The sequence below is a fragment of the Solanum pennellii genome, chromosome 2, assembly GCF_001406875.1.
Source record: "Solanum pennellii chromosome 2, SPENNV200".
Taxonomy (NCBI): domain Eukaryota; kingdom Viridiplantae; phylum Streptophyta; class Magnoliopsida; order Solanales; family Solanaceae; genus Solanum; species Solanum pennellii.
The window spans coordinates 34,093,516-34,119,692 of record NC_028638.1 but is presented as its reverse complement, the minus strand read 5'-3'; the positions used below and the strand labels follow the sequence as shown (position 1 = coordinate 34,119,692).

General features: G+C 31.8%; 2 protein-coding genes across 2 annotated transcripts; one reads left to right on the top strand and one right to left on the bottom strand.

Moving 5' to 3' along the window:
- Positions 1 to 12,320: 12,320 nt before the first annotated feature.
- Positions 12,321 to 12,839, bottom strand: LOC107009915. The gene is made up of 2 exons (XM_015209217.1): positions 12,590 to 12,839; positions 12,321 to 12,487 (listed from the first exon to the last, which is right to left on the bottom strand). The coding sequence occupies exons 1-2, from the start codon at positions 12,837 to 12,839 to the stop codon at positions 12,321 to 12,323; spliced, it is 417 nt and encodes a 138-aa protein (XP_015064703.1).
- A 10,261-nt stretch (positions 12,840 to 23,100) lies between these two features.
- On the top strand, positions 23,101 to 24,171 carry LOC107010266 (NDR1/HIN1-like protein 6). The gene has a single exon (XM_015209515.2). The coding sequence runs from the start codon at positions 23,202 to 23,204 to the stop codon at positions 23,985 to 23,987; it is 786 nt and encodes a 261-aa protein (XP_015065001.1). The 5' UTR covers positions 23,101 to 23,201; the 3' UTR covers positions 23,988 to 24,171.
- Positions 24,172 to 26,177: the final 2,006 nt, after the last annotated feature.

Sequence of the window (26,177 nt, the reverse complement as noted above, 5' to 3'; positions counted from 1 at the left end):
GAGACATTAAAGAATTTATTATTTGAGTAGACGGGTGACCCAGACGACTGTGCCACAACAGACTGTGGCCATCAGCCGAAAGAGCCACCGGAGCCACAGGAACGCTTTCTGAAACTGGGTGGGCAGACGAACTTGTGCCAGGAAGAACGTACAGACCATGCTCACAGGGGCCCTGAAAAATCACCCTCTTGGTAGTATTGTCTAGGATCTGAAAATCATTAGAGGTGAACAAGAGTGAGCAATTATTGTCTTTTGTGAATTGGTGAACTGAAAGGAGATTGGATTTAATAGAAGGGACGTGGGTAAGGTTACCTAGGTGAAAGATAGCGGTGGGGGTTTTAATGGTACCCGTGCCAGTGTGAGAAATATTAAGGGACTCACCGTTGCCAACAGTAATACCATTGGAGCCATGATATGGATTTGGAGCGTTAAGCTTGGATAGATCAGAAGTAACGTGCATGTTGGCCCCAGTATCCAACAGCCATTCAGAGGAAGGGCCGGCTTGAGATGCATAATTGGCACGGTTATCACTATTTCGGCTCTCCTCATACCGAAACCAGCAACGAACAGCGGTGTGTCCTGTTTTCTGACAGATTTGACAAGTTGGACGATCCCGCTCGTAAGTGCCCTGCCCGCCGCTGGAAGATGACTGCCCGCCGCTGCCGAAGGAGTGCAGGCTGTTGTTGCTGCCGTGCTGCTGACCGTCGTACGGCGGACGACTGCCCTGCCGACCGCCGCGCCCGCGGCCTCCGCTGTTTCTGCCGTAGCCGCCGCGGCTCCCCTGCCGGCCGCCACCACGCCCCCCGCGATAGTTCTGGCTTGCGGTGAGGGCGGTGGCCGGCTCCATAACAGCGGCTTCTCGGAGAAGAAGTTTGCTCTCCAGATCCACGTTGATTTCTTCACTTTTTAGCCACGAGGAGAGAGTAGCCAGGTCAACGGGCGTTGGACTGATGCGAACTGCCTGTTTAATGGAGGAGTAAGCTGATGGGAGCCCCCGAACGACGCACATGACGAGATCTTTTTCGGGAATGATTTCGTTCACGGTGTCGAGGGCTGTGATGATGGTGGAGACCTCGTCTAAATACTCCGCCATAGTTTTCGTGCCTTTGGTAATTGTGTGGAGACGATCACGCAATTGAAAAATATGAGAGTGGGAAATTGATGCATAGCGTGTTGCGAGGGCCGTCCACAGGGCTGAAGCAGTTGTGTAGGATCGGACGTGTTTCTGAACCGTGGGAGAGATGACCGCAATCAAACATGATCGGATCTGGCCATCCACGGCTTTCCAGGCGGCATGGGCCGGATTGGTTTTTTCTGATTTGTCCGTGGCGGTGATGAGTGCCGGCGGCGGTTCTGTGCTTCCATCGACGTATTTGAGAAGGTAATTTGCCTCAAGGGCTGTGAGAACGGTGATTTTCCATGTAGGGTAATTTATGTCTGATAATTTTTCGGGAATCAGGGCATGAAGATGCCTGAGAAGGAGTTTAACGCCAGAAGGAAGTGAATCGAGAGGATCCACCTCGGTTGTCATGGCTGCCGCCGCCCAAGAGAAGAGAGGGAACGATCGGTGCCCTAAAGAGAGAAAAAAAAACCTAGAGAAAAGAAGATCTAGGTTTTCTGGCTCTTGATACCATGAAGGAATATTGATTGTATTGAAGTGTTAACCTAATAAGGGAATACATGGGAGATATATATAGGAGATATAGGAAGGAGTAATAATCCTAATAGATTTAGGATTAAGGAGTACTAATTCTAATAGGACTAGGATTAGTACACAGTAAATACTAATATTATTTAATACTATTTATTTAATACTATCTGTTATTAAGAATAAAGGCACACTACTTTGTATGATAGAAACAATGAGAAGAAGGGCACTCTATATCAGAACCTGAATTATGTACAGAGTTTTGTTTATTGTGAGAACAAAGACCACAACGATGACCCTGAGAATCTAATTTCACTTAACTTTCTTATTTTAATGTGTTATAAACGAGACATTGAGACTATACCTGCAGTACCGCTTCTTTTCAGTGGTAGATTGCCTAAAACTACTGTTATTCTACTACCTAGGGTCTTGTGAATTTTTTGAACAAGAACCTCTCTACTTATCAAGTTCTTAGAGGCTAAGTATTCTACTGGAACTCATCCAGTTGGAAATAACTGGAAATCTAGACAATCAGCTTGGAGAAGCCTAAGGAAATTTAAAATGACCTAAGAAATCATTTTAAATTTCCTTAGTCTTCCCTAGACTATTCTATCATCACATATTTATACTAGCCTATGGATTGTTCTAGATACTACAAGCTCTAGACTATAATATCATTTATTACAAAAATATCTTCAAGAAAGTTTTAGTGAACTTATCTTCTAGCACTTTTCTTAGAATATCTAGATATATCTTCAAGATAATTATTCTAAGTACTACACTAGACCATACTAGAAACTATATTAAAAAACTCTATGATATTTCAAAAATCAACTTTATTATTTTTCACACCGTGGTGGAGTTTCGGGTCTTTGTGGTGGTGTTTTTGGCTGAAGAAATAACGCGATTTTGGGATTGGTTTTGTTGTTGTTTAAGCTGGGTATGGGGTTGTTGTTGATGGTGTTCTGGCGGCAGTCTTAGAGTCAAAACAGAGCTGCTGGTTGTAGCAGAGGAAAAGGAAGGGTTATGGGTCCGATTTTGCTTGGTTATTGGTGGTGTTGGGTCGGAGGAGAGAAGATGAAGGGAGGAAATGGGTCTGTTCGGTTGGCCGTTTGTGGAGGAAAAGGGAGGAGGAAGGGTCTGGTTTACTAGAAAAAAAGAGAAAGACAGAGTTGTTTTGTTGGTGGTTTTTTTTTACTGGAAATGATGTTTTGATGGTATTGGGTGGTGGACTCACCGGAATCCGGCGGAACTCTGGTGACTAAGTCATCGGAATAAGAATGAACTATAAAAGAATCTCTTAAATCCTAAATATCTGAAAATACCTCTATATTTTATCCACCAACCCCGACCTAGTAAAACTTATATAGAAAAAGTAATTATGTAATACACTCAAATTTTGTGGGCTTGGTATAGTGACTCAAAATTATCGATAAACTGTGTACGCAAATTTATCTGTATTTGAATGAATTTCTACACTGTGCAAATTATCAACATGAAGATTAACAAACCTAACAAATAAAATGAATATCAAAATAATATAATGAACGTAACTAACCTAATGATATGTAAAAATGTAATTTAAAAAATTTACTGATAAAAAATCCTAATTTATCGATAAACTTATTTAAAATTATAAAAAAAATCATTTCAAACTATTAAATAAATAAAACTCAAAAGTTACGAATTTTGAAAATGTTAGACCAAAATTGGGGGTCAACAACTGTCCCTGTCGTTCGATATGATTGATGAAAGCGGACAACGAAAATTGACAAATCCGATTTTGACCGAATGGATGACCTTAAAACCAAGTATTGACAAGAAGGTTACTTTGGTGCAATTACGAGAATTTTTTCATTTTTTAAAGAAAATTCACATAATCAAATCAAAATTAATTAATTATTAATTAATTAATTAAAATAAAGGTATTTAGAATCATAAACAACTCAGCACATTCTTATTGTATCTGGAATGTTCCCTTTGTTACTAGTATTTTCCAGATAAGCTAAGTTTCTATAAATATATCGATATTCCCATCAAAGGCTAATCCTAAAAGCCACCTAGAATCTGTTGTGTCATATCCAATTAATAAGTTTTGATAATCTGTGACAATGTGCTTTCTGTTTTTTTGCGATGAAGATGAAAGGGTTGTACGAAGACAGAAAGCAAAAGGTGTTTGCCCTTACTGTGGAGGAATGATTCAAGCTGTGGATGTAGAGAGCCAGTGGAGACTCTTTTTTCTTCCCATTTCATTGAAAACTAAACGTAAATATTATTGTACCCTCTGTCATAAGTGTTTGGTACTTTAGTAATCTATCTCTATGTTGTATGTAATTTGATTTTATTATCTTCTTAGCTTTCCTTAAATCTATAAAATACCCTTTATGTTAATTTATTACTTTTTTTAATCATATGATTTTTGTCAATTTTTATGAATTCGTTGTATCTTTTACTCCGCCTGATCCTAAATGCGTATTTTTCGGATTCGTTGATGTTCTCTTAACAGGATGTTGGAAGATACAAATCAGGAAATCTAAATTATATTTGAAATTGCATTGATTATGTTTTTATGTGCTTCAATTACTTGTAAATTCAATTGGTAGAGGAGAGACGAAGATGCTTAGGCCTCAAATATCATTTTGCGAACTGGTTAAGTTTTTATGTTAGCAGCTTAAATTTGTGATATATGTGTTTCTAAGTTAAAATAGATGATTTAAGGCCTGTGATATGGGCTCAATATAATCCCCACTCGGATGTATTTGTATTTCTTTTCGGATACATCCATCCCTTCTCGGATATATAAATATCCCTCCTTGGATACATCCCTCCCATGAAGTGATATATATCATTATTAATGTATCAGACGATCAAGAAATGTATTCGAGATCAACGAAAAATTTGAAATTTTTGAAATTGAGGAAACTTCTGGGATAAGATGCAATTAGCCTCTAAATATATGATATTTCTATACTTCATATTTTTTTACAGCAAACAACTTCAATATATTACTTAATAATCTTTTTCAAATGTTCATACGATATAAATGCATCGTTTACAATTCAAATTGAGAAAGTTGAATCCCAAAAAATTCTATGCAGCAAAGAAATAGAAACTAGCACTAGATTATGAGTTAAAACATTTCACATCCAAGAAAAATTGCTGATATATTTATAAAAGTTCATCGATCTTCATATATTTTCGCAAGTGGTATCTATTTTTTCTACAATGTTATCATCTTCTTTTTGTAATATCTGCATCATAAGCTTTGTATTTGATAAAATACTAATAATTGATCATCCAATTCGTAAAGATTGATTCAAAGCCTTTCAAATCTCTACTGCTTCAACTTAAGTATAATGTGTTTGCAGCTTGCTTTTTTGGTGAATTTTGTGACATTTCATTAATGTTTTCGAATAGAAATACTTCTATTTATTTTGATTTTAATATTGGAAGTATTTATTAAAAACTTAATTTCCAACTTTCACAACAATAAAAACAAGGGAAAAAAAGACAAATATAGCCCCCGAACTATTGTAAATGGTATGCATATACCCTTCGTTATACTTTTAGTACATCAATACTCTTACCTTCCAAAAATCAGAACACATTTGCCCCTCCCTCTAACGGAAGAATAATTAGTGACACATGGCACAATCCTACGGCTCAACCCGATTTGACCAATTAATTAATCCAAAATTTAAATACCCGCCCAATGACTCATTTGACCCACCATTACCCACACAATATTAACCTATCTAAAAATCTTTTAAGATAAGAGGAAAATCCCTCCTATCAAATCTTTGGTTCATCTCACAAACTAAAACCCTTCTTCATCACCATTGTTATACATCTTCATTTTTTTTTCAATATAGACTAAAAATTGCTCGTACTAAGCAAATACAACTCACAAATCCACTGGTGGTAAGGAAGCAACTAGCTACTAAGGCAACAAGAAAAATTGCTCCGGCGACTGAAGGAGTGAAAAAGCCTCATCGTTTTCGACTAGGAACTTTGGCTTTAAGAGAAATCAGGAAGAAGAAGGTTGTTAGTGTTTATATGTTTCTTCTTTAAATTCATTGCTGGAATGCTACAGTAATTGTATAAATCTAATAGATGATTTCAATTCAGTTGAAGCATATAGAATCGTTGGTCTACAATCATTTTCGAATCTGGTTACTGAAATTTGTGCTTTGTTTTCTTTTATAAAAATCACTTTTGGATTAAACATTGTCTAACTGGAAAAGAAATTAAGCACATAATTAGAGCCGTCAATATGGGCTAGGCCCGTTGGGCCGGCCTGGCCTAACCCGGGATTTAATAGGGTTGAGCTAAGATTTTTGGAGCCCATTTAAGAAAAGGGCTTTTTAGCTCGGCTTGAATAAGCCTGTTGATTTGATGGGTTTGAGAAATATAGGTAGGGCCAGCCCGTGGGCCAATAATAATTAATTAAAAAATATAATATAATATTAAAATTTTAAAATTAAAGAGAGTCCAAATTCAAAATAATTTGGTTAATATTTTTATTTATATATTTATACTTTTACTTGAAAAAAAACTGAATAAATAAAGATAATTTCAGAGACCTCCCTTCAGGATTCGCTCTAGAACACTCACCTTCCCTGTGGTTTACGATATTACGTCTACCTTCCTTATTTTCATTTTCTTGTAACCATTCTTTAAACCTATTTAAATAAATATAAATTAATTTAGATTTGACAAATTTACCCTTATATATGAATGTTTAGATCTAATTTTCAATGATTTATCTTTATTCGTTGGATCTTGTTTCTTCTTCGCTTGTGTAAATGTTTAACTAGAATAAAATCTTTTCGTTCTTATCGAATTTTTTTCTTGGGAAGTTCAATTTTGTCTTCTAGTTGAAGAAATTGTTGCCGAAAAATGATGGGTTATTGTGGGGAAAAAATTTACGTCGATTGATAAAGGTGAAATATTTGGTGAAAATGTGGGTCAACTTAGTTGAGGACTTTGATCTTTGTTGGATTAAACAAACAAGTCTGTGTTAATTTATTTTTAAAGTATTTGTTAAATGAGTTATTTTTTATATAATAAGAAGAAATTTATATAAAAAAGAGTAAAATTATCAAATCTATATTAATTTATATTTATTTTAAATAGGTTTAAAGAATGGTTACAAGTAAATGAAAATAAGGGAGGTAGACGTAACATCGTAAAACAAAGGGGAGGTGAGTGTTATAGAGCGAAACATGGAGGTCTCTAAAATTATCCCTAATAAATATTATAAAAATAATTTTATTTTGATTTGAATAACAAGTACTAACATTAACATCATGTAATATTGTTTTGTCGATACTTATGATAATTTTTAAATTATAATTTAAAATTTAATTTAATAATTATAAAAAAATATAATTTTTTTAAAAAAATGGGCTGGCCCGTCAAGCATGTAGCCCACGTACTTGTGGGTTGGGCCGACCATTTTCTGGCCCACGGCAAAAATGGGCTAGCCCGGCCTGACCTATAAAATGTCAAAGCCTGTATGGGTTAGCCTGGATGGGGTGGGCTAGCCCATACTGACAGCTCTACACATAATTGGTCGGTGCAATAGAAATTTGACACTTTATATGTTATCTTAAAATGGTAATCAGAACAAATTAAATTGAGAAAATGATTCGTTGGTGCAAAGGAATTTGAGGCAGTTGTGTTGCCGGCGTTTATTCCTTCACCATTGTATATTGAAGTAGGGGAAAAATATACTTCTCTGTATTTGTGTGGGTAATGGGGGTATTGAGTTGGTTAAACGGGTCATTGGACGGGTATTTAATTTTGGGGTAATTAATTGGTCAAATCAGGTAGAGCCATAGGATTGGATCACGTGTCACTAATCATTCTTCCGTTAGAGTGAGGGGCAAATGTGTTCTGATTTTTGGACGGTAAGGGTATTGATGTACCAAAAGTATAACGAAGGATATATACGTACCATTTTCGATAGTTCGGAAGCATATTTGTTCTTTTTCCTTAAAGACAATCATGAAATCAAATTTATTTCTATATACAATAACAATAATCATAATGTAATATTATAAATATTGAAAGTATTTATTAAAATATTAATTTCTAGTTTCACAAAAATAAAAACAATCATAAAAGTAATTTTATTTCTATATACAATAACCATTGACATAATGTTATATCCTAAATTACATTAATAAAATCTATAGAAAATGTGACTGAAAATGTAGGTCCATATTAAATGTTGCATCATTAGGATACACATGACATTTAAGAAAAGATATTTAGTTGTATTGTCGTTATAAATTTATTACCACCTTTGTAATGCCATAACATAAAAACAAACATTCTAGAATATTTATGAAATGACTAATTTACTTTTAATCTTCTTCTACTTGGCTATTCTATATAATAGAAAAGATATGTTATAGCACTTTAGATTTGTTTTTTTGGTTAATTATCAATTGGTTTCTGATATGAGTTCACATGTCATGTGATGTGTATTTTGAATACTTATTCATGATATTAGGTGATTATCGATAGTGTGTTTCAAAGACACACTTTGGACTTGAGCTAATTGAAAAAATTATAATTAAGATGTAAAAATGAAAAATTATGAGGGGCGTTGTAAAATAAAAGGAAAAGACAAGAATATTTAAACAATATAGGAAGACAAAATAGTGATGGAAAGAATAGAATATATAATATTCTTATTATCTTCACGTGTTTTTCACAAGGATGAAAGACTATCCATTTATAGGACATTCAAATCATCCTTTACAACATTTGACAGATACGTTAGAACATATTTGATTAATACAATCAATAAATACATTACGTTAGGATGAATTAAGATAAACATTCACACAATAAAGTGGATTTGTAACACTCCCGCTTGGATGTTTATAGATAATGTGCCTCGTTAAAACCTTACTAGGAAAAATCCAGTGGGAAAAAACCTAGTAAAGGAAAAAGAGTACAAGCATCTTGTAATACGCCTTGAGTGCTGCGTCATTAAAAACCTTACCAAAAAAACCCAATGAGACAAAATCTTGACTAAGGGAAAAAGAGTACAGCGCGTATTTACTCCCCCTGATGAAAAACTCATTTGATATCTTGGAGACGACGCATCCCAATCTTATATTTTAGCTTCTCAAATGTTGACGTTGACAATGCCTTAGTGAATAAATCTGCAAGATTATCACACGAACGAATCTGCTGAACATTTATCTTACCATTTTGTTGAAGATCATGTGTGAAAAAGAACTTAGGTGAAATATGATTTGTTTGATCTCCTTTGATATATCCTCCCTTTAATTGTGCTATGCAAGCAACATTATCTTGATACAATATTGTTGGAGACTTTGTTTGCACAGAAAGACCGTATTATTTCAAAATGTGTTGAGTCATTGATCTTAACCATACACACTCTCGACTGACTTCATGAGTGACTATTATCTCTGCGTGATTTGAAGAAGTAGCAACTATTGTTTGCTTCATCGAAAGCCACGATACAGTTATACCTCCATAGGTAAATAAATGGTCTGTCTGAAATTGGATTTTATGTTGATCAGACAAATACCCTGCAGCTTCATAATCGATCAATTCATATTTGGATGTATTAGAATACAACAATCCCATATCAATTATTCCTTGAAGATATCTGAATATATGTTTAACATCCAAAGTCTTCTTGTTGGACACCTTTCAAATATCTGGTCGGGTATTGTTGGCAAGGTATATTAGCGTTCCAATAGCACTAAGATATAGTATTTCATCACCAAGAACCTCTTCATCCTTTTCTTGAGGTTAGAATGAATCTTTATTTATATTAAGAGATCACACAACCATCGGGGTACTCAATAGGTGTGATTTATTCAAGTAAAATCTTTTCAAAAATCTTTTTAGAGTATGTTGATTGGTGGATAAATATTCCATTTGTCAATGTTCAATCTGAAGGTCAAGACAAAAATTTGTCTTACCAAAATCTTTCATTTCAAATTCTTTCTTCAAACACTCAATGACTTTTGAAAACTCTTTAGGAGTTCCAATAATGTTCAAGTCATCAACATAAACAGATATTATTATAAATTCAGATTTTGACCTTCGTATAAAAATACAAGGACAAATAGGATCATTCTTGTACACTTCTTTTAGCAAATATTCGCTAAGACGATTATACCACATTCGCCCTGATTATTTTAATTCATATAAGGATTTTTGAAGTTTTATTGAACAACTTTCTTTTGAATCTTTATATGCTTCAGGAACTTTGAGTGCTTCAGAGATTTTCATAAAAATATTGTGGTCTATCGAGCCATACAAATAGGTCGTGACAACGTCCATTAAACGCATTTCAAGCTTTTCATGAACTGTCATATTTATTAGATACCTGAATGTAATTGCATCTACCACAGGAGAATACGTCTCCTCATAATCAATGTCAAGCCTTTGTGAAAATTCTTGTGCCACAAGTCGTGCTTTATATCTTACGACTTTACCACTTTCATTGCGTTTTCGCGCAAGAACTCATTTGTGCCCACTGACTTGACACTTTATTGGTCTAAAAACTTCACGTTTTTCAAGTGAAGCCAATTTTATTTGAATTGCTTCCTTCTATTTTAACCAATCATTTCTCAGTTTACATTCATTGACAGATCTTAGTCTTAAATCCTCATTTTGTTGCATTATTTCAATTGCAACATTATAGGCAAAAATATTATCCACCACAATATTATTTCGACTTCACCTTTTTCTCGTCGAGATTACTCATAATTTATAGAGGTTTCTTCATTCTCATTATTTTTCAGGTACATGGACCTTTTTTGTGGTGTCATCATTTATTATGTCTCGGAGCTCTTTATGAGCAATTGCCTCTATATTATGATCATCATTTTGATAATTTATTCCTTTCCTTTTCCGAGAATTTTTATCCTTGGAACCAATTGGTCTACCACGTTTTAAGCGTGATACAAACTGATTTGCCTTACATTTTGTCCTATAGGGACATCAACTTGAACTTGAGCATTAGTAGCTGGGATATATGATTTAACAACCCGTGGAAGGTTAGTAAATTCATCCGGCAGTTGATTCACAATATTCTGCAAATAAATTATCTTTTAAACTTCTTGCTCACATTGATTTGTTCGAGGATCTAAATGAGACAGTGAAAGTGAATTTCAATCTATCTCATTTTTCAACTGCTTTTGTTCTCCCACTAATGTTGGGTATACTGATTCATCAAAATGACAATCAGTAAACCTTGCCATAAATAAATCTCCGGTTCTAGGTTCCAAATATTTTATAATAGAACGAGATTCATACCCAACATATATCCCCAATTTTCTTTGGGGACCCATCTTTGTGCATCGTGATGGAGCAATTGGAACATATACCGCATAACTAAAGATTCTAAGATGGAAAATATTTGGCTCCTGACCAAAAATCAATTGTAATGAGGAGATGTCATGATAACTGGTTGGCCTTATGTGCATAAGTGCTGCTGCATGCAAAATAGCATGCCCCCAAATCGAAACAGACAACTTTCTTCTCATCAACAAAGGTCTAGCTATCAATTAAAGACGTTTAATCAATGACTTTGCTAAATCAATTTGAGTATGAACATATGCAATAGGATTTTCAACTATTATTCCAATGAACAAACAATAATCATTAAATGCCTGAGATGTAAATCACCAACATTATCCAGACGAATAGTTTTTATAGTATAATCTGGAAATTGTGCTTTTAACCTTTATTTGAGCCAACAACCTATCAAAAGCCATATTGTGAATTGATAATAAGCACACACGAGACCATCTTGTAGATGCATTTATCAAGACCATATAATATTTAAATGGTCCACATGCAAGGTGAATAGGTCCACATATATCACCCTGAATTCACCCCAACCTTAGTCATTGATGGTTTGATAACCAACTTTCCTATTGAACAAGCAGCACAAGAGAATTCCTTTGGTTGAAAAACATTTTAGTTCTTCAAAGTATGCCTGTGTGAATTCTCAATTACTTTGCACATCATATTAGAACTGGGATACCCCAACCGGTCATGCCAAATGATAAAATCATTAGAATCAGTAAACCTTTTGTTTACTACGGCATGTGATTCAACTGTACCAATATTTGTATGGTACAACCCAGACAAAAGTGCTGGCAATTTTCATGCACAATTTTTTATCCGCATTTATTGTAGTTATATAAAAGTACTCCACCTTTCCTTCATTCGCAGGCTCAACATGATATCCATCTTGACGAATAACCTTGAAACTTAACAAGTTTCTATGAGACTTACTACAATACAATGCATTGCCAATTATAATTAATGTTCCTCCAGGTAGTAATATGATTGCTCTTCCAGAGCCCTCAATCTATTTTGTAATACCGGATATTATATTAACATATGCCTTTTTCATTATCAAATAAAAGAAATATTTCTTTTCTTTTAGTATCGTATGAGTTGTGGCACTGTCCAGAAGACACATATCTCCACAACTCATCTCGGATCCAACTGAAGATTGAAAATTTTTATTTATCTTCATAAGAATAAAAATACATAATCAGAAGTACGAAATTTAACAAAATAAATCTTAAGTACATAAACTTTAATTAAGACATTAAACATACATAAAAACATTATTCATTTCTTAGCTCAATTATCAATCTCAGTTGTGATCCCCAAAGAAGTCCTCAGCTTCCAGATGAGTAATATCATCGAGCCCATCAAAAGTGTTATCTTTCAATGCTAAGTTTGCCTCAACATTCTCATTATATTTTTGAGAAGATTCTGCCTGAACATCATCTTTGAGAGTCAAATGTGACTCTACTCGGGCTTTAGAAGAGAAGGCGTTAGCTTTATTTTCTTTCCATTTAAAGGAATTTTGATACAACCTGACAAAATGCTCAGGTGTCCGACATTCATTTTTTCAGTGACCTTTAAGGCCACAGCGATGACAGTAATCACCCTTTCCTTTAGAAGGATTATTTTGAGAACCTATATTGTTCTCCCTTTTGTTATGATCACCACCTCGACGATTATTATATCGTCTTTTGCCTTTTTCACGCCCGTGCAGATTATCATGGCCCCGATTATTTTGTCTTATTTCAGACTCGCCACGTGCTTCAACCGCGTGTGCCTCCGGTAATGGAGCACTTCCAGCGGGACGAGCTTCGTGATTTTTCATTAGAAGATTATTGTGTTGCTCAGCCACCAGAAGGCATGAGATCAGTTCAGAGTATTTTGAAAATCGTTTTCACGATATTGCTGCTGTAATATCATATTAAAGGCATGGAAAGTAGTTAGTGTCTTTTGTAACATATCCTCATCTTTTATTGTTTCCCCACATAATTTTAATTGGGAAATTATTCTAAATACACCAGAATTATACTAATTACGATTTTATAATCTTGAAAACGCAAGTGCATCCACTCATAACGAGCCCTTGGCAATACCGTTGCCTTAAGGTGGTCATACCTCCCTTTCAAACCTATCCACAATTCAAGTGGATCTTTCACCATTCGGTATTCAATCTTCAGGCTTTCATCAAAATGATGACGAAGGAAAATCATAGCTTACGCTTATCCTGACTTGATGTCGTATTTCCTTCGATTATACGATCACCAAGACCCTTAGCGGTAAGGTGAATTTCAGCATCAAGCACCCATGACAAATGATTCTTTCTAGAAATGTCAAGTGCCACAAATTCAAGTTTTGAAAAATTCGACATGATGAAAACTGACTCTGAGAGAAAGTTGATTAACTTTTAGGAATTAATTTCGAATTAAGTATGTCTTAGTTGATTAGAGATTCTTGCTGATAATGTGTTGTAAAACAAAGAAAAAGTTTTAAGAATATTTAAACAATATATGAAGACAAAATAGTGATGGAAAGTATAAAATAGATAATACTCTTATTATCTTCAAGTGTTTTTCACAAGGTTGAAAGACTACCCTTTTATAGGACATTCAAACCATCTTTTACAGCATTTAACAAATATGTTAGAACATATTTAATTAATACAATTAATAAATACATTACGTTAGAATGGATTAAGATAAACATCCACACAATAAAGTACGTTTGTAACAAGGGGGTCATTGTGTATTTAGCTTAGGGAAAAAGGACATATATACCCCCGAACTATTGTAAATGGTATGCAAATACCCTTCGTCATACTTTTGAGACATTGGCAACCCCGCCGTCATACTTTTGGGACATAGGTGCCCCTGTCGTCATATTTTTGAGACATTGGTGCCCCTTCCGTCATACTTTGGGGACATTGGTGCCCCTGCCCCTTTCTTAGAGTGAAGGGCATATATGCTCTAATTAATTGACGACAGGGACACCAATGTCCCAAAAGAATGACGGAGAGTATATGCATACCATTTACGGTAATTCGGCGGTATATTTGTCCTTTTTCCCTTTAGCTTATTAAGTAATTTATTGATTAGAATTGATGTAAATGAGTACTTTAGGGCATCTCCAATTCGACACTCTATTTTACTCTCCAAATATAGAGTTCTTTATTTTTCAGACAAACAACTATAACCTAGTTCTCTATTTTACTCCCTAAAAAAGAATCTTTTTCTCTCTCCTCAATATTATATTATTATTTCTATTTCATTCTTATTTTCTTATTTCATGATATAAATCATTTATTTATTTTTCCAATAATTACTTTATATAATTCTCATGTGATACAAATATTTATTTTGTCAATTTTTTATTTAATTATTATATTTTATTTAAAAATTTTAAATATCATAAATTGGACGAGAATATTATATAATTTATAAATTAATGAACAAATTCAAATAAAATTGAAATACGATTACATAAACATTACATAGTCACTCAATTTTCGAAATTACTACGTTGCTCCCATAATTGCTCTATTAATGCATTACGGAGTTCCAAATAATCATTTTTGTCCTTAATTTTATTATATCTAGCTAAAAATTGTTCAAATCAGAAATTTTCATCTAACACCATTTTTGTCGTTAGAGTTGGAGTCTCTATGACATCTTGAATAGGTGCATCAACTTCATCCTCAATTATCACGTTGTGTAGTATAATATGTGTAGTCATTATATCATATGATACTTTCTTTCTCCGAAAATGTGATGGACTTGCAATAATTGCAAAACTCCGAATTCTCGTTCAACATCTTTTTGACATGATTCTTGTTATATCGCGAATTAGTTATTATGAAATTATTGTATTTTATATTGTATTTAAATTATTGTGTTATGTATTGTATTGTTATCTTGTATTTAAATTAAAATTTTCATATATCATTTTAATTTTGTGTATTTTTTATAATAAAAATTAGAATAAAATAAAATTTTATCATTGATGAAAATTATAAAAATAAAAATATTAATTTGAAATTAAAGTATTATATATTAAATAATTAAAATATTATCTTACATTTAAAATGACTTATGAATATTAGATATCTAACTAATGAAACTATATCTAAAATAATATGTTAATTGGAAAGCAATGAAAATAATAATATAATATTAAAAAGTAAAATAGAGAGTGTGCATAGTAGTTCTCCCATAGTTCTCCCAATTTGGAGAACTACTATTCAACTTTTTAATTTTGAAGAATAGAGAGTGATTTAGAGGTGGATATTCTCCAAATATAGAGAATGGAGAGTAAAATAGAGATAGATTGGAGATGATATTATGATAAGTATTGTTAATGTGACATAAGACTGTTTGACTAGAAATAATGAGAGCCAAGATGAAGTCTCTGTTTGTTCATCAGCAAACGTGTCCCTTGCGACCTATTCTTTATACATGACATGTCTACTTTTGCCTACTAAATGTCAACAATATTATAATTTACTTTTAAAAACACATAATACATAAATATGTCCTTTAACTTGGCTTTGAATCACAATTATGTCTTTCAATTTTGGGTGTGCACAAGTAGATACTTAAACTTGTATAAAGTTGAACAAATAGACACACATGTCCTACATGTCATTGTTTATGTGATATTTTACGTATATTGTGTCATGTAGAACTCATTTGTTTATTTATTTAAAAGTTGGATAGTTAAAGTGTCTGTTTGTGCATTATGAAAATTAAAGATCAAAGTTAAAATTCAAAGCAAATTTAGAGTCCAATATATGTAGTATGTCTTTTCAAAATAAAGTAACGGTCAATGCATTCTAACTACGAGTATTTATTTTGACTATACATGGAAAAAGCTTCCAAAATGTCTCTTTCTAACCTTAACTTCTCTCTATTTTCTTATTTTTCTAGCTAACGTGTGTAAGCTACTTTACATGAAACGAATATTCTCAATTTTTCACATTTATCTATTTATATCTTGTTTGGATGATTGTTATCGTAGTATTGTATTATTAATTTAAATATACGATATTTGTTTTGATTGTTACTTCAATTCTATTGTATTATTATGTTGTTAATTTAAACTTTAAATATATGTCATGTTTATTTTGATGGTTACTTAAATTTTATTGTATCATGTTGTTTAAATTCATCGTCAGTTAACGGTCGATTTGGTGTGATTGCGTCGTTACCTACATATTCTCTTCTCGGACTTTGTTTATTATTTTATAATTATATTTCTATCTTCTACCCCACTTTTCATATTAGATATATTCGTACTCTACATTTCTTGTAGGTTTATCATTTACAATATGAAATTGTGATATTATGTAATCATGAAAATCGATATAGTCTATTTAAATATTGTATTCATTAGAATAATATATGTAGAAATTAGTGACAATTGTATTAAATTGTTAGTTAGCTTAATATGTACACAGATTTTTTTTTAACAACTAATATGTATACACAAATTAATAACAGAATCTGTTAGATTAGATTAACTGGCAGCATAATTAGTTAGTCACGTGTATAGTTAGTTGATGACATGTATAAATAGCCATTGTTGGATTGTATGAAGAAATAATACAGTTTTTCACAAGTTCTCTATTTTACTTTCTCTTTCTTCTTCTTTTTTAGTTGATATCAATGTAACAGTAGTCACTATAGTTGGGTTAATACTCTCAACATGGTATCAGAGCAGGGACCATCTCACCCGATGTTGGGACCCCAAAAAATTAAAATTGCCCACGCACCAGATGCTAAGCACTGGGTGTGAGGTGAGGTGTTAAAGAATGACAAAAGTCTCACATCGGTGGTTAATGAGATGAGTGGACTCCTTATAAGGCTTGGGCAATCCTCCTCCCTTTGAGCTACATGTGGTCAGGTATATAAAGAAACAGCCTGCACTAGGACTACCAATGAGCAGCAAAAAGTCAGGTAAGGTGACTGCATATTGCGATGCAGACTGGGCATCGTGCTTGATATCAAGAAAGTCAGGGACAGGTTTTGGAATAAAATATGGGGATTCATTGATTTCATGGAAATCAAAGAAACAAAGTGCAGTGTCAAGAAGTTCAGCAGAAGCTGAATATAGAAGAATGACAACTACAGTAGCAGAGTTAGTTTGGTTGCAAATTCTGTTCAAGGAACTATGTGCTCATGTGGAGTTACCAATGGAGTTATTTTGTGATAATAAAGCAGCATTGCAGATAACTTTCAATTCTATGTTTCATGAGAGAACTGAACACATAGAGATAGATTGTCATTTCATTAGAGAAAGATTACAAGAAGGTTGTTGGACATTTTTCACCATTCAACTTGAGAGGGAGTGTAGAAATTAGTGACAATTGTATTAAATTGTTAGTTAGCTTAATATGTATACACGGATTAATAACAGAATCTGTTAGATTAGATTAGCTGAAATCATAATTAGTTAGTCACGTGTATAGTTAGTTGATGACATATATAAATAGCCATAGTTGGATTGTATGAAGAAATAATACAGTTTTTCACAAGTTCTCCGTTTTACTTTCTCTTTCTTCTTCCTTTTTCCTTGATATCAATGTAACAGTAGTCATTTTAGCTGGGTTAATACTCTCAACAATATAATTACAATATAATACAATACAATATATTATGAAATAATACGTAATAACCATCCAAATAAAAAGTGTTATCGAAACATTCAACTCAGTCACTATTCATTAGGTCCATATGGGGTAAATATGCTCGTAAACCATGTACATTTAATTACAAGGGCCATTGCGACAGATTCTTCTGAGTGTGTAATGGTAGAGGAAATTAATTTTCGGCGGAATGTTTAGATGTCCCACATCGGTAGAGGAATGACAATTTAGTCTCTTTATATGGACTTGGACAAACCTCCTCTCAAGAGTTAGATTTAGGGATTGAGTTAATCTCAGACGGTGACATAGCCAAAAAATTTAAAATCAATTGCATAATATACCAAAGAATGTAAAATCAACTACATAATATTTAATTTTAATATTCATGTTTATTTAATAGGATGTGAATGGACAAAGAAAAATATAAAGAGAAAATTTAATTTTTCACGAACCTCTGATGATTATCAACGGAACATGAAAAATAAAAGATAGAAGAATTAAACGAGTGTTATTAAAAGAATTTTTATATAGAGCCTTTATCACTTTTAGTAGCTTTATAGAAAAAATAAAACAAATAGGATTTGGTTATTAAATTTAAACTAAATGTTATAAACAATTTGTATTATATTGAATGTCTAATTATGTGGAGTCCTTGTAGGATATGGTTAAAAATTCTACTTGGGGACCAAGTAAGGTTTTCTCTATAAATAAAGGGTTTTTTTTCATTGTAAATAAGATTTGAGAAAGATCGATGAATCCTGAATATACTTCAAGATGAATAGAAATCTTTCTCTTTCTCCCTACTTTATTCGTCTTCTAATTTCATATAGTTTCATAACACGTTATCAGCACGAGACTCTAATCAAGGTAGGGGCCATGAATGATTGACCCAATCATAAAAATATGAATCCATAATGTATTGTGTATTCATTGATGTTACACACGATATACTAGCATTAATTAATGTCTTTTACGTTACTAGAGGTATGTTTACAATTCTTTGTAAGTTCGTGGCTTTATTTATATTATTACGTGGAAAAAGACATGAGATGGCCAACAGAGGTAAAGTAATTACATGGATTTTCTATTTCTTAGTTTTTTTAATTTAATATTATCATCATTACATATTAGTAACATAATTGATTTTTCTCATTAAATTTGAGGAACCTAACTGGTTCAGGATATAAGTATGACATATACGTATCTAATTCAGATTGTTTGAAGACTTGCAAAGTGAAAGTAATTTCAAAGCTCAAGCGTGAGCTTGGTTGCACTTTAGCGTATTATGTCATTGGTTGAGGAAAAGACGATGGATTCACATCCAATCGCACTAAGAAGGTAAGACGATGGATTCATGTCAAATCACACAAAGAGGATACGATATCGAATTAAAAGTTTCAGTCACTATAGAGATAAAGATGTTGAGTTCAAGTCTCACAATTTATGGCCTAAAATTATTTTATATGGATTAAACATTGAATTTAAGTCTTAATACGCCATATTGATGATATAACAATGACTAAAGAAAAACTAATGAGTTTTTTTTATAAGAAATCATGAAATTTACTGAATTGCTCCATTACTAAAGCCAATGTGGTATTAGTGCATATTATGTTTGAAAGAAGACAAGTGATTAAATAATGCACATAAATATGGAATGAGGTACTAAAAGCTAACATAATTTGATATGCTCATGTGTTTGTTTGTCTAACATAAGGGGGAGACTAGAAGCAACACAAGAATTGTAAATACATCTATTGAATGTCCCTTAAGGATAAAGTCTATGACATGCATGAAGCATGATAAACTAATCAATTCTAAATAAAATAATCCTTGAAAAAGGGGGAGGATCAAAGAATCAAAATGGTCATAATAAGGAGACAGTGTGCTCTTGGAGAGCCTACGACATAACACTTTATGAAACCTCATGAGAGGGGTAGCTACCTAAAAATAATGAAGTGATGAGATCTCAATAAGTTTTGTCGTATTGTGAATCGATACAAAATGATGTACCGTTGACGATATCTTTGATACAATAGAGCGCAATATTGTAAAAGATTATGAGAATATGAATTCTACATCTATTAAAGCATACTTGTGTAGAAATAATTATCAGGTAAAAAGTGGAACGATGCATCTTGGTAAGCATAAAGCTTATTTGACTTGCAATCTAGGCACTATAAGATGTCATACATATAATATTGAATGTTGTTACTTGACAAAATAGATATGAAAATATCCTATGGGTTCAAAATCTAAAGCATATACAAGTTTTTGGAAAACTTGTTTATCATCCTCATAAGGATTAAATAGATTCAAAATGCATAGAGCATATACAAGTATTATTATGCAAGTTGATGACTAGAATTAAAACTCTTGAAGAGTTTTCAAAAGGCAATAGATTATTTGCTTAAAGAAGTAGAAGTAAGGAACTTGCAAAAATCTTTGATCCTGAAGGAAAGATTCATAATGCAAGATAGAAGAAAGCATATTTCATCAAGGTTTTTCTACACTCATGAGCTCCCAAGAATGGTGATATCAACATGCAACATGTTTGTTCAAGTAATACTACAATTGATTTATCCACCAAGTCTCTACCAACTACAACTTTCAAGAAGATAATGCTCAAGATTGGAAAATGAATATCCAAGTCTCTTGATGTTTTCATGAGGGGGAGTTAATACGTGATATACTCTTTTTTCCTCACAAGGTTTTGTCCCATTGGGTTTTCCTTGTAAGATTTTTAATGAGGCATCCATAATGTGTATTATTAGATATGTGTAATCTTTTCCTTCACTAGATTTTTTCCCACTGGGTTTTATCTAGTAAGGTTTTTACGAGGCACATAATCTACCAACATTCAAGAGGGAGTGTTATAAACAATTTGTATTATAGTGAATGTCTAATTATGTGGAGTCCTTGTAGGATATGGTTAAAAATCCTACTTGGGGACCAAGTAAGGTTTTCCCTATAAATAAAGGACTTTCTTTCATTGTAAATAAGATTTGAGAAAGATCGATGAATCCTGAATATACTTCAAGATGAATAAGAAATCTTTTCTCTTCTCTCTACTTTATTCTTCTAATTTTATATAGTTTCATAACACTAAATAATTACTTTTGAATTTTGTTTAAATATCTAAGAAAAACAAAAAGTCAAAAGTCGAATCAATTTAGGCGTTAGTTAGGAACCTTTTTAATAAGTAAAAAGGGTGTAGATCCGGGGAATCAAACCTGCACCTAACTAGTTGCAAACACCTTCGCTTTGCAGAATCAAACTAGGCTAAGAAACTTTATTGTAAATTTAGGGTGTTCAAAATGTTTTATTTAACCATCTACAATATTATTTTAATAATAGTAATATATGCGGTGTAATTTTTCGACGAATGGTGCCCAATTGAACACCTCAATCTAGTGTAGCTCCGCTACTGGCTCAGTTGTCATATCTTAACATGATATCCATTTAGAAGTGCTCACGCTCCTGAGGTCTGGGCGTATGAGAGAGAGTTAAGATGTCCCACATCGATAGAAGGATGAGAATATAGTGTTCTTATATGGAGTTGGATAAACCTCTCATCAAAAGCTTCCTTGAGATTAAGTTAAGCCTAAATGTCATATCTTAACGTGAAATACCATTGCATCAACCACCTTATGATGAGGAGCGGTTCAATCATTTTAGTGCCCTAAAGCAAAAATTAAATGGGTTTAAACTTGAATAACTTTTATACAATTGATTTCTTCTAGTTTTCAATTGATAATATAACTATTCCTATTTTAAATTATTTTTCATCTTATATAGTACTCCAAATATATCAAATTTCTTCTAATAGTTCCTTCATTTTTCATAAAAAAAAAATTTTTTCTACAAATAGTATTCAATATTAATTAAAAAATAATAACTTATAACCTACTTTTATAAAAAATGAGACCCCTTAAATTTGAGAGCCTAAAACACATATCTTTTTTTTTAACACTGTCGAATCACCCTGCTTATGACAGGGCCTATTTTCACATTTGTCTGCTTGTGCTGATAGCATATTTTATATACGCATTTGAATAAACATAACACTTTTTGTTAAATTTTTAACTGCTTAATATCCGTTTATATATCATGAGAATTGATTTATATCTTGAATTACGTCTTACCAATTATAGTTGCAAATTCACTACTATTAATTTTTATCTGTTGAGCAAAACTAAGAAAATAACTAATAATTAAGAGGGGAAAATGTTTTTTTTACATGTTAAATAAATTATCGATTTTTAAGACTGGAGTTTGGATACTACTGATCATACAGTTTTTTTCCAAGGGTATCTAAGGTCTATATTTAAACGGTTTAATATTGAAGATTCAAACTTTAACGATGGTTACAAACTTATAAAAATCGTTACCACAAAATGATCTAAAAATCATGAATGATGTTATGTTTTGTAATTTAATATTCCAAGTTCACACGATAGATAATTTTCCATATCAAATGTAGACTTTATTAATTTATAAAATAGAGAAAATTAATAATCTACTTTAAAAATTATTTAAATTTATTCTCCTGTGATGATGAATGCACCAAAGCCGCACTTTCGGACCTCTAAGCATTAACGCGTCCCAAGTCATCAACAAAGAAAATTTGGCATTCCTCAACTCTATAATTTTATGAAATACTCGTTTTATTTTATATGATATTTTTCACATTTTAAAATTTAAATAAATTTATTTTTTATCGTAAATTTTTATAGATCCTTCTGACATTTTGAATCATCAATTATTATGATTTATAGTACTCTTTATGTAGTTTGCAAATATATAAATTTCATTTCAAAAAATTTGAAGAATCCATACACAAATATCCGGTCAAAATTAAACTGTTTGACTCTCAAAAAATAAAAAATATCGCATAAAATGAGACACATGAAGTAATATTTTTAGTCGATTTTTAAAATCTTCTTTTTTTCTTTTTAATAAATTTATTCATCTAACTTTTTGTTTGACGTATTCAAAATCACAAAAGATATTTTAATATATTTTACTTATTTTTAATTTTTAGAATTTACGTTTTTTTAAATTTCGTACCAAGTATATTGAAATAGGAGTATGCAAATCAAAGTTTTCGAGTTGAAATTCTTCTGAATATGAAATAGCCTTTGTTAGAGAACAATTTATCTCAATATAATACTTTTTAATATAAATTTAAATTTAATCGAGCTCTTATATAAATATCGAACATCGACCAGAAATATAAAAGAAGTATGCAAAAGCAAGATAGGAACATAAGACTCAATTGAAGGCAGGTGGAGACTCCCAAATACTCAAAAAAATTATTTATTCAAACACGAGACACGACTAAGATGAAAGTCAAAAATAAGGAAGCTTCATAACCTACAAATAGTCCAGCATAATGCTTCAACTTATTTGAATTTTAGTGCCACTTTCACATCTATCTAAGACCTTTCAAACTCCTATATATACAAAATAAAATATCTTGGTCCAAAATTGAAACATTCATACAATATTTTTCTCTCTTTGTTCTTGTAACAACATTTAATTTCCCTTATGGCTGATCAACAAAAAATCCATCCGGTTCCGGTTTCGGTTCCGGAGCCGGAGCAAGTAGCCCCGTTACCCAAGCCCTCAGCTCCGTTAGTGCCACGTGGCTCTTCCCGTTCAGAGAACGGGGATCCTGAGCGTCAGCAATCACCTCCACTATTGAAAAGATCGTTAACCCCATATTCACCCTTAAAACCACCAAAAAAGAAAAGAGGCTGCTGCGTAAGATGCCTATGTTGGACATGTTGCCTATTTTTCTTACTAATCGTACTCATAGGCATCGCAGCAGCCGTAATTTACCTTGTCTTCCAACCAAAATTACCAAAATACTCCATCGATAGCATGAGAATTACCCAATTTACCCTCAACACCGATACGAGCTTGTCCGCGACATTTAACGTGAACATAACTGCAAGAAATCCCAATAAACGAATCGGAATTTACTACGAAAACGGAAGCCATTTGAGTGTATGGTACAAAGGCACAAATTTATGCCAAGGGAAATTGCCTAAGTTTTATCAAGGTCACAGAAATACTACGCAACTTAACGTCCACTTAACAGGACAAACAGAGAATGCTACAAATTTGTTACAATTATTGCAAGAAGATCAACAGACAGGCAAAATTCCATTGAATATTCGAGTTAAGGTTCCTGTGAGGATTAAATTGGGGAAATTGAAGCTAATGAAATGGAAATTCTTGTTGAAGTGCAGCCTAAACGTGGATAATTTATCTCAGGATAATGTTATTCGAATCAGGGATAATAAGTGTAAGGTTCGTTTTAGGTTTTAATTGATACATTATATTATTTTTCTTGATTATTATAATCCACCACTATTTTATTTTTTGTATACAACAATAAGGTGGAGGATTGTATATGGATTGTATTATTTTTTTCCCTGTTGAGCGTTTGTGTACTATTCTGTTCATACTATTTTGTATTTAATTGAGTTATTATAGTATAATTATTCCAGTTTGATTGTTAGCACAGTTAGAAGGGGTGTTCATAGTTTGATTTGAATTGAGATTTGTTTAAAATTAAAGTCAAACAATGTAGTGAGTTTATTAGATTATTAAAACTGAATCAGAGCAAATATTATTGATTTTAAGAAATAATAAACCAAATCAATAAAATTAAAAAATATATATTAATTTGATTTGATATTTTATTTGAAGAGATCTTTTATCGATTTGAACACCCCTAAAAATTGTGAGAAACTAAAACATTTTTTGTTCCCTCTGTTCCTTGAGTACAACGAGCTCTAATAATTATTATAATGAAAACCAATAGTAAATGCAACTTAATGTTTACTCAAGTTAATATGTCCGTGTTTCGCGCGATCATAACAACTATTTTAGTGATAAATTTTTCTTATAAAGTAGCACATACTAAAAAAGAAGAAATATAATTAATACTTAAGTAAAAACTTTAAAATGTTTATCATATTTGTTTCAATTTATAAGATATAATTTTTTAATTAATTATCAAAGAATTATTATACAAATAATGTTACTTAAGTAAAAATATGAATAGATAAGGATTTTTGTAAGTCATGAGATGGACCAACCAACTAATAAAAAGAACAACACAACACAGTACTATTTTCCAATTTATCTTTTAAAAATTAAATTAAAGTATATATCGTTATCAAAAGCTTGAAACCACAAATAGAGAAAAACATATTCATATGTGAAAATGTTCTACATGTAAACCTTGAATATCTGATGTGCAAATTATAGATAAAAATTTAAAGCCATTATGTTTTGAGAAAACTAAATGTAGAGGTAATGAAGAGAATCATTGAAAGGAGTTAAGGAGATATGTCATTTAAGTAGAAAATATGAATAGAGGAAGGTTTTTGTAATTTATCAGATGTAATAAATATTATAAAAAATTTAATTATCAAACAAATTAATTAGTGAAGAGAGTAAAATCATCATTTCAGTTTCATAATCAATTTAATTAAATAAATATCAATTTTCTCTATATATAATTATTTTTCTATTTTTAGGATTTCTTAACTTAAGAAAATATATTCATTGCAATTAGGCACTAGCAGAAGAAACTTGGTTCATTCGAAAAAAAATCATTAAATTAAAAGATTTATATGTATTCTGAAAATTGAAACCAACAATCATATATATACATAGACTAATTTTATATAAGTGCTAACAAGTACAAAACAGAACTTAATGGAGAGAATTTCATCTCTTTTTTTTGGTCAATTCAAATTCTACAAAAGGAAAAAAAATGTGTTATATCATCTAAATTCGGATAAAAATAAGCGGATGAAACTAAACAAAGATGATGAAATATTGATCGAGAAATTATGTCATATTAAAATGTTATATACATAATATATATCGATGGAGTATGGATAATATTTTCAAAAGACAAAAGTTTGTATGTATGATGAAAATATCAAAAAAAAAAAATATTTAAGCAATAAAATAGTCATTTGAAGATCATGTTGCCCTTGATATAAAAAGTGTGTTTTATAATATAATCTTGTTCTTGAAGGGTACATATATTGATGGATAAATTATTAATTGAAAATTATATAATCAACAATATATGCATCTATATATTTGTAATAGAAACTTCTAGTTTTTCAAATTATAATCTATGAAACTCTTGATGAATCTTCCACCGCCATTAAACTTTCTTCTTCATTTTGATGACTTGTAGCAAATAATTTTTGATAATCTCCTTAGATGAATCTTACACGGCCTTCAAACTTTCTTCTTCATCTTGATAAACTCTTGTTTGGCTATTGTAACACAAGATTAAATTTTAAAAAATATGTCTATAATTTTCATAAAGCTGAAAAATAAAAAAATAATACTAACAATATAAAGTTGGAGAAAATATAAACGAACATGCAATAACAACATAGATGAACATTATTTATAGATTGTTTAAATCATAGGAATTAAGTAGAAGGAAGTTGAGGAGACATATTATTTAATTAGAAAATACAA

Coding starts and splice junctions, on each gene's coding strand:
- LOC107009915 (XM_015209217.1), bottom strand. CDS start 12,839: ATGAAAAATCACGAAGCTCGTCCCGCTGGAAGTGCTCCATTACCGGAG. Junction 12,488..12,589: donor TCATCGCTGTGGCCTTAAAG/GTCACTGAAAAA, acceptor TCTCTTCTAAAG/CCCGAGTAGAGTCACATTTG.
- LOC107010266 (XM_015209515.2), top strand. CDS start 23,202: ATGGCTGATCAACAAAAAATCCATCCGGTTCCGGTTTCGGTTCCGGAG.